Source organism: Carya illinoinensis, chromosome 9, assembly GCF_018687715.1.
Source record: "Carya illinoinensis cultivar Pawnee chromosome 9, C.illinoinensisPawnee_v1, whole genome shotgun sequence".
NCBI lineage: Eukaryota > Viridiplantae > Streptophyta > Magnoliopsida > Fagales > Juglandaceae > Carya > Carya illinoinensis.
In genome coordinates this window covers 33,553,929-33,564,223 of record NC_056760.1, presented here as the reverse complement: position 1 = coordinate 33,564,223, position 10,295 = coordinate 33,553,929, and the positions used below count along the sequence as shown (strand labels likewise).

The 10,295-nt window shown below is 33.9% G+C and overlaps 1 protein-coding gene across 1 annotated transcript; it reads right to left on the bottom strand.

The window, feature by feature from the left end:
- Window positions 1-3,598: 3,598 nt before the first annotated feature.
- LOC122276097 (cell division cycle protein 48 homolog) lies at window positions 3,599-9,347 on the bottom strand. Its single transcript, XM_043085561.1, has 9 exons — window positions 9,158-9,347; window positions 8,848-9,013; window positions 7,570-7,798; window positions 5,729-6,495; window positions 5,387-5,608; window positions 5,217-5,288; window positions 4,840-5,121; window positions 4,276-4,635; window positions 3,599-4,092 (listed from the first exon to the last, which is right to left on the bottom strand). Exons 1-9 carry the CDS (start codon window positions 9,184-9,186, stop codon window positions 3,799-3,801), a joined length of 2,421 nt encoding a protein of 806 aa, XP_042941495.1. The 5' UTR covers window positions 9,187-9,347; the 3' UTR covers window positions 3,599-3,798.
- Between the last annotated feature and the right edge of the window lie 948 nt (window positions 9,348-10,295).

The following is a 10,295-nucleotide window of genomic DNA, read 5'->3' as shown; positions in this document are numbered from 1 at the left end:
ACGATGCATCCTGCTAGATTGATAATATCAACGTTACTATTGATAATATCACCGTTACCATCCTCCTAGTCATCTCACAATGAGGCCAGTTCTGAAAATGTGTCAGCCTTGTACAATGTTTAGACCCATCAACCATTCACTCAAAGCTTCTACCGAGCAATAATTCCCTCCACGAGTCTCTAGTGGTTCAGCTTGTGCCATGTCCATCATCATGTTCATACCCTTCATTCCTCTGAGACTGCCACCATCCAAATGCTTCCTTCCATGATCAGAGAATTAATACACAAAAAAATTTATATAAAATAAATTTATAAATTTATAAAATTTATTAAATTTATTTTATAATAAAAATAATTTTATAATTTAACGTAATACATCATTAAAATATTTTTTACTAAAAAATCTATTACGATGCCTATAAAAGCAGCAGATGTTCTAAAATTTTAAAATGTTATTCACGTTTAGTGTAGTAGAGCTTGTACCCTGAAGATGTATGTAGACCCAATTAGACATGACTCATAAAAGAATCAATTTCATGTCAACTTGACCATCCAAAAGACTTTTATTACTTTCCAAACTAGAAGTGGCACATCTAAACTATTTACTCTATAAATCAACCTTTTGACATCAAGGCATGTTAGGACACAATGAGAATTATGAGATTCTCAAGATTTCTCGAAATTTAGTTTCCAATCATCATTTAAATATAAAATATTTTTTAATTTTTAATTTTTAATTTTTTTCATCTAATCATTATTCAAATACAAAAAATAATACAATTTTTATAAATTTCAAAATAAAATACAAAAATAATAAAAATTTAATAAATTTCAAAACAAAAATTATATTCGATCAATTTTTTGATTTTATAATATTTTTATTCAATTTTTTTTATTTTCATTCCCGAAATCTAATAAAACATTTTTACTCAAAACATTTTATTACTTTATTCACAAAATTATGAGATACTAATCCTACTATTTATGATTGATTAGTTGTTCAATAGAGAGGGGGGAAAAGAGAGTTTTTATCTTATGGCAGTAATAGACTTCTCATTATTTGACCTTTTGTCTTTCCCACCACTTGATTCTTTTATCATTTTATTATAAGTTTTCAATAAAGAAAAACAAACTATTTATCTAACGGTAACTTTTAACTGTTCATTACTTACCTCTCTAACTTTTCTACTTTAAACTCTTATCTATTCTCGCCAGTTACACGTACGGATTGGCAACTAGTTTTTACAATGATTCTCCACTACCACTTCTCCCCATCCAAATGAGTTCCATTGAAACTATGAAAAATTCTACTTTAAAAATAAATAAAAAAGACTACTAATGAAACTAAGTACTCATAGGAGTAGGACCCCTAACCATGGACCGGACACATGTAGTTTGTCGTTGGTTGCAACACTGCTGCCTGTTTTGTACCCTGTCCTTATTTTGTTCCCTGTGCATTCAATCTCTTTCTAGGCCCATATATATGTCCTGGGTTGTGCTTCCAAAGCCTTCAAAACTCTTATTATTCCTATCATATAGAGGGGATCAGCAGAATGCTGTGACCTAGCATGATCTCTTAGTAAATAATTATGAGAAATAATAGTTTCAGTGGTGTATTGTATAAGCACTTTAGAAAAAATAAATAAATATAAGATTTATATAAAAAGAAATTAATTTTTTAATAATAGATTTTACTCTTTTTCAAAATAACTGCACGGTTCTTACTTACTCTATAACTGTACGTAGCATTATTCAATAATTATATATAAAATGTTAATTCATCAACTTTCTTAAAGAAATGTATAAATGTGAAAGTTTACAACCCTTTTGATCTAACAAATTAGAACACATTGGGGTTATCAGGGTGTCTAATTCTTTTTTTCCATAGGTTTTTGAAGAGAGAAGCTCTCATAATTCTCCTCTCTAAACTAAAACATAGGTCTTCTTTTAAAATGTGACTTTCTTCCTCCTTTCGGTTCTCCGCATCGAATAACTATGAGAGATTTTTTCAATTCCTTCCATCTATTGCAAGTAATTATTAAGTAAGCGAGTACTACAAATGGTACTCTCAATCTATCATAAGATGATATGTCATTTACATAATTCATTTTAATGACATGTTATCTTTAAATTTGATGGGAGTACCACGTCATCCATTTATCAATATTTAATAATTAAGTAAATATTTTTTAATGAATTTATGATTTTTAATTTTTTTAAAAAAAATATTTAAAAAATTTTAAAAATTATTTGAAAAGAAATAAAAATATAAAATAAAAATAAAAAATAAAAAAATTGCCTAATCGGTGAGGGTTTCGGTGGCCTCCGTCTATGGAAGTAGCACCGTCCTCCTAAGAAACTTTACCGCTAAGAAATACCATACCTTATTTCAATTTTATTCTCTTGTCTATCTCCACCAACTTTCTTACTTTCCAATCCGACTTCTTCTACCAATCACAATCACCGCTATCATTTTTACTTGGATTTCAAAGAAGCCATAATTTCAAATTCAAGACTTAATATATGATACAAATAAGGAGTTTGAATTTTAAAGATCTAAATACCCAAACTCTCCTTCCAAATCCATCCACCCAAACACATCATAGCAGAAATCCAACCTTTGAGTTCCAAATCTCGCAAATTCAAACTCTTCAAATCCACGTGATGGCATTGTTGGTAGGTAACTCTACAATAACTAGGAGTATATCTATTTTTCCCTCTGCTAATATCTTCTTTATGTATAGACATGGTGTTAAATCGATGAAAATAGTGAAAAGACTACGATTGTATCAGTATATTATAAACATCGGATTCAAAAGCGCAGTAAAATATTACATCTTAAGGATTAAGGTCATCACCCCCTCCTTTTGTAGCTAGTCTCAGCAAGTAATGGTATATCTAGTCTTCTTGCTTAGTAGCAGGCATTATTTGTGCGTTGAAACTTGAAATTTGAGCTAAAATTCGAATTAATTGCGTCACTTTTAGATCAAATACGTGGGGAGTTGACTCTGAGTTGTTCAGTGAAAATCATAATTCAATGTTAAGAAAGGCTACTAAAAAGAATAGCTTTTGTAAAATCTTTTTTGGGACAAAATATCTCTCAAAATGTGTTTGAATTTAAATAAGTTGAAATATATGTTTTAAATGTATGAAATAAATTGAGATGAATTTAATCTTTTTATAGAAAGTTGAAATGAATTGAGCTCATTTTGGCAACCAAACAGAGCGTAAAAAACTATGAACATTAATAATCTTAGCTCTGTATCTGAACTTCGGAAGACCACCCAAATCTGTCAGAAAAATACCACAAAAAACCCAGGAACACCCGATTGCCAAAGAATGTCAGCAACCGAATTGCCTTCTCTGAGAGTATCTTGAATGAGGAAGGGAATGGAATAACCAGCAAAAATGCTAGGATATCAGCCCATCTACGAATTTGAAAAGACTCTTCAAATTATGTTTTATTATTCTAGTGCCAGCGAGCAGTCAGTATGTTAAAAACAAAATTCGGAGTGCAAACCTAAAGTTTGCGCTTTCATCATATACTTAACCCAAATGAAGTTAGCATTAAGATATTAGGGACAGACAACACCACAACGAAAAGGCTTGAAAAAGTTTGCAACTATCAAATCAATGAACCGTTTGATGAAACTTGAAGAGTCATCAGGTGGCAAAACTCTAAGGTCTCCTTGGACAAGGGCAATTCAATAATATCTTAAACCACCAAATGTAATGGATTACAAATGAAAATGTAAAGTAGGAATGTCAAATATAATAAATAAGACACCAAGGCAAATCTCTAACTGTAAAGGTCATCATCGTCTGCGCCAGCAGCAGTAGTTGCGAAAGGGTCAGATGCAGCAGCCCCAGTAGAAGGGTTATCGGCAAACCTAAACTCAGATCCAAACCCTCTTGATTGCTGCAATGTTTGAGCAAATGCCTGGTATTTGCGAATGTCAGCATCACTCACACTCCTCCGAGCATACTTCATTGATTCCTCAAAATGGGCTGCCTTAATCTCTGCCACTTCATCCTCAATATCCTCCTCCATTGCCTCAGGATTCTCTCTTCCCCTCCTTTCCCTCTCAATATCCTGCAGAATGCACCAAAAATAGCTTAACTCCAAGAATTGAAATTAGATGGAAACGCAATAATAAACTAAGTTAGATATAAGCTATAAGTTCATTTAGGTATTGAAGCTATAAATTCAGTTGTATTGAAGCCTATATATCGAGAACACGGATAAAAAGGAGGGGGAGGGGGGGAAGAATCATACTTTCTCAATGTTCTCTCTTATAGCATATTTGCATGCACGCTGGCATATCTCTGTAATATCAGCACCGCTAAAGCCTTGAGTATACTTGGCAAGAGCTCTGAGATCAACACCTTTGGAAACTGGAGATTTCCTCAAGCAAGACTTAAATATTTGGAACCGGGACTCCTCATCGGGGAGAGGGATGTAGATCAACTGATCAAGACGACCAGGTCGCAGGAGTGCAGGATCTATAATATCAGGTCTGTTGGTGGCCCCAATGATGAATACAGTTTTCTTTGCAGACATGCCATCCATTTCTGTCAAGAGTTGGTTCAAAACCCTATCAGCAGCACCCCCAGCATCTCCTACACTGCTACCTCTCTGCGCATGACAAGGCAAACAATAGTTTATGATAGGCCACAAATGAAAAGGCACAATGCAACATGTTCTCAGCTAAAGAATGGCCATGCTGAATAATCAAAGTACAGTATGCAAATTAAGATTTATCTTGCTGATTGCCAAAATCCCAAAAAAGTCACCATGATCTGAAGAAAAAAACTAATTCCTATAATGAAATGATCATACCTGAGTAGCAATTGAGTCAAGTTCATCAAAAAATAGAACACAAGGAGCAGATTGGCGGGCCTTGTCGAATATTTCACGTACATTGGCTTCACTCTCACCAAACCACATCGTAAGCAACTCAGGACCCTTGACACTGATAAAGTTTGCCTGGCATTCATTAGCAATAGCTTTGGCCAGCAGCGTTTTCCCACATCCAGGAGGGCCATAGAAAAGAACTCCCTTGGATGGTGACATTCCAAACTTCTCAAATTTCTCAGGATGCTCCACTGGGTATTGAACAGTCTGGCAGGAGAAATTAATACAGGAACCTAATTGTAAGTTCCATAAGGATGAAAGACGGAACGTAAACACATCACCAACACAGAAACAGCACTTACCTCTTGAAGTTCCCTCTTAACATTCTCGAGACCTCCAATATCCTCCCAACTGACATTGGGCACTTCAACAACCTAGCAGAACAAAAAAACTCGATATAAGGGATCCCAGTCAAGAAAGTTGCCTAATCAACGATAAGACTTTCAATCATGACATATTGCTAACTACTTACAGTTTCACGGAGAGCAGATGGGTTGCTTGTACCAAGAGCTGTTTGGAAGTGCTCATTTGTAACGGCCATTGAATTAAGTATCTCCGCATCGATTGTCTCATCTTCCAAGTCAATCACATCCATCTTTTCTCTGATGCATTGAAGTGCGGCCTCAGTACATAGAGCTGCTAGATCAGCACCAACATAACCATGGGTATCCTTAGCAATTCTTTCTAAATCAACCTATTCCATCAAAAAACAGAATATTCAATTAGATTAAAAAAAAAAAAAAAAGTTGTTACAATAAATAAAAGTAAGTGCAAATATTTTCAGAAAGAAAAAAAAGTGCGTATTCAACATTACATCTTCAGCAAGCTTCATGTTCTTTGTATGGATACGGAGAACCTCAAGGCGTCCAACTTCATCCGGGACACCAATATCTATTTCCCTGTCAAATCTTCCAAACCTTCTCAAAGCAGGGTCAATGCTATTGGGACGATTTGTAGCCCCAATGACAATAACATGTGCACGAGATTTCAACCCATCCATAAGTGTCAAGAGCTGAGAAACAATTCTCCTCTCAACTTCTCCATGAGTCTTCTCTCGCTTGGGAGCAATAGAGTCAATCTCATCAATGAAAATGATGGATGGTGCATTCTTCTCAGCTTCCTCAAATGCTTTCCTGAGGTTGCTCTCACTTTCCCCAGCCAATTTTGACATGATCTCTGGCCCGTTGATGCAGAAAAAGAAGGCACCAGTTTCATTGGCAACAGCCCGGGCAATTAGAGTCTTCCCAGACCCAGGGGGGCCATACAACAGAATTCCTTTTGGTGGCTTGACACCTATCGATTTAAATAGTTGTGGATGCCTTAGGGGCAGCTCCACTAATTCACGAATCTGTGCCATCTGTTTCCTAACACCACCAACATCATCATAACCAACTTCATCCAATCTATTCTCATCCTCCCTTCTCACAGGTTCTCCCTCACAGAAGATCTCTGTGTCTGGGGCAACCACACAGTACTCTGGTGGGTCAGTCTCAATAACCTTGAACTCTACACTTCTCATTCCCCCTCTGACAAGAAATAAATCACCCTTCCTCACTGGGCGGTATGCCTCCAAGAAATAAGCTGTCAATGATAAATACATTTATGAATTAGATTTAGAAATGATTCACACCACAATAACATTCAGCAACTAGTCAATGAAAGACAAATCGTATTAGCATAAAATAAAAACTTTATTTCAATTGAGCATTAATAACCCAAGATTTGGTAAGAAACCCATGCCATGATAGAGAATCAGCAGAGGTTCAATACAAGTCAAAAGTCTAAAGTAATAATTTCCCTTTTGAGACAAGTAGACAAAATGAAATCAGTTATATACAAGTACATAAAGAAATTGCTCCAAAATCATGAGGCAACTGAACTTGGGTCACAAATAGATTGTAGAAGCACACTTTATACTAGACATACTACTTTATAATCACCTTCAAATTGTAAGTATTCTACTTCACAAAGCACAACAATCAGCATGTGGGTACTTGCAAAACTACCACCATTGTTAACCAACATAAATAATTCATAATAAAAAATAAATACACTCGGACAAGAAGAATCCATGTAAAAAAAATACATATTCTTTTTTTTTTTTTTAAGCAGGGGTCCTTTTGTCAGTAAAACAGAAATATTAAACATATTCAGGTTGAATTTGTGAAAGAGATCAATCAGCTAGGCCCCACTTCAAACTGATTAATAATGGTCAAATACAATAAGCATTTCTGGGATAGCAACTACAATCTCTGCTACTAGCACGATCTTTATCAAACTATGTTACAGTTAAGTAATAAATTCTTGAAAACAATGCCTTCAGAGTACATCAGCATCTAATTTGACATACTTTTACTTATGGTAAGTCTTTAGTAAGTCACCATATCCATAAAACTCATTAATTATGAACAAAATATTTTGGTTAATTCAAAATACAGTTCCAAAGAACAAAACTAGATTGGTGAGCAATGGCTGCGAGTTACTATTAGCTTCTTCAATTGAACTTTAATGCAATTATTATGTATTTAGGTATCAAACTTCTGCTTCTACAACAGAACCTCTTTTTCATTCACATACAGTTAATATATAACACAGTAAAAAATGTGCTTATACATAGTTGTTAGCTTAAGAAGAAAGTTGTAAATAGACACTCACGTTTCAAATACGCATCAAATAGATTTCCGGTGACCCCTTCAATGGTATCATCAACGGGAAGTATGTGCACACGCTTTCCATATTTGACATCTGCACACTGGTGGACAGAAACGACATCTCCTAGCCTAACCCTCAGGTTGCTTCTCACAACCTTGTTCATCCTTATCTTTGGTTCATCGCATGCTTCATCAGCAAGAGCAATGCAGATGGTATCTTTCCTTTTCTTCCCCTAAGCATCAGACACAATAAAGATATATACGTAAATTATAACAAATGTCTCCCTTAATAATCTCAAGTGCCTAGTTCAGCATTGGTACTGCCCACCCATCCACCCACAAGAAAAAATCCACAAAAATACAACAAAGTTCTCACTAAGATAACCAGAAAGAATTAAAAGGAAACAAATATTCACGTGTTTGAAAAAGCACTCAATTTTTTTTATAGGTAAAATCGATTAAAGAAAGCACTCATAATTATCAAGACCAAATTTCATATAATATTGTTATAGACCTCAACTTGTGAGAAAACATGGACACGCAACGTTCATATTTGTATTTATAACAGTATATCAAACAAATATAATCCAGACGCATGTCAAGTAATCATGAATTAATGTATCTAGTTCTTGGTTCTAGCGGCTTGGTTTTCATTTTACTTTATTCAAGTGATGGGTTCATATCTACCATCCGACCATTAGCTAAAAAATGTCAATGGTCAACTGATTGGCAGGCTTGGGGAATAGTTGAAGCCATACCCAATCAAAAAAGGATGTTATCCAAAGGCATGTCAAGCAATTGCAGGAAATCCTGACCCGTTAACCCTTTGGCTTTTCCGGCAATACAGAACGTATTTAATTGATTGGGACCTAACATAATGGCATAAGTAGATTCCCCTAAACATCAAATTCCCTCCTACGGATCCATAATCTCTATTAACGTTACCTTCAGCTCAATCAATTGCACAAGACACCAAATTTAGTCAACACAATCTCGGCGTATAAACAGCCAGCAGCATTAATAAAACCAGACCCAACAACAACTTCAAGAACCAAACTTTACGCACCAAAAATTAACGAGTTCAAAGATCCTAAATACCCAACAGAAAATCCATAAGCCCAAATAAAAATACAATACTAAATCCCCAGCCAAAACCTTAAATTTCCATAAACCCAATACAGTGAAAAAATCCCAACAGAAATCAACCCTAGAACATCAACAACAAAACTCACAAACAAAAACCCTTCGAGTAAAATTCCGAATAAGAACATGAATAGCTCACCTTGATCAGGATCGTGTCGCCCCGAAACAGCTGGAGCTTTTCCATGGTATCTGGGTGGAGCGTGACGACCGAGTTGTCATCGTTGATTGCCTCGTCCACAACAAGCCGATTCGGGGCCTTCTTGCGCTCCAGGATCGCCGTGCTAAAGTCCCTCTTCGTTCCCTTACTGCAAATCAAAAAGCATTCCCAATTTTTTTTAGAAACAATAATAATAATAATAAATCAGATTATACCGACTATAATTAAAACCCGAATACAAATGGATCGGAGTAGTAAGAAGAACAGATCTGAAAATCAAGATCTGGCTTACGAGTCAGAAGATTCCGCTTGATTGGCCATGTTCGAGGAGGAGAAGAAGACGAAGACAACAATGAATCTGTTGCAGCGAAGAGAAACACGAAGAGTAAAGCAAGTAATGGCAGAAGAGGATGGGTCGGGGATATTTATAGATAGAGAGAGAACACAACTCTTTTCTTGTTCGGAAAGAAAAGGTTCTAGTTTTAGTTGCTTTTCACTTCTACAATAACAATATGACTAGGATTTCTTTTTCTTTTTCTCTTTCTTTTTCTTTTTCTTTTAATAAATATTAAATGTATAGGAATAATTACTTTTAAAAATCATTTATATAGGTACGGTTTATACAATAAGGTAAGATGAGATTATTGTAGAAAAAAAAATAAAAATTAAATAATAAAATTATTTTAGATAAAAATTTAAATTTAAATAAAATCTTATTAAAATATTAAAAATTTTTGTAAAAATTTAAAAAAATTATAATAATGAGATAAGATGAAATATTTTTACTATTTAAACGATCTTAATAGTTGGCTATTGATTTTTTTCTTTTCTATAAAATAAAGAATCGTATAAATGATATCCAGAATTATTTATTTCAAAAAAGGAATGGAAATAAATTGATTTTTATTAATAATAGTATAGAGGGGAGGATCAATTTTGGTATTACCTACACCGCTTGATTTTTATTATTATTATTATTATTATTTATAACGTCGTTCTTTAATTTCACGTGATAATTCAAACCAATAAATTAATCGAATATCAACAATACGGGTGATGACAGAGTTTAGAACATTGTTTTAATTGAATATCTGGAATGTTCTTATCAGATTGTTCAGCAATTCAACCAATTCATCTATCATCTAGAATGTTCGTATTAGAGCATGTTTGGCTTACACAATTTTTGTGTTTAATTTTTTATTTGTAGTTAAATTTAAAATTTATATAAAAAAATTGTTTTAATAATAGATTTTTTTAAAAAAAAAAATAAGTGTATGTTCTAATAATTTGGCTTAAAAAAATATCTGTAGATAATGACTGATCTCAAATACTTTAATAATAAAAATATTACATAAAAATAAATTCATAGACTGATATAATTTAATTTAATAGATTAGATTGTAAAATTAATTTTATTATAAAGTAGATAT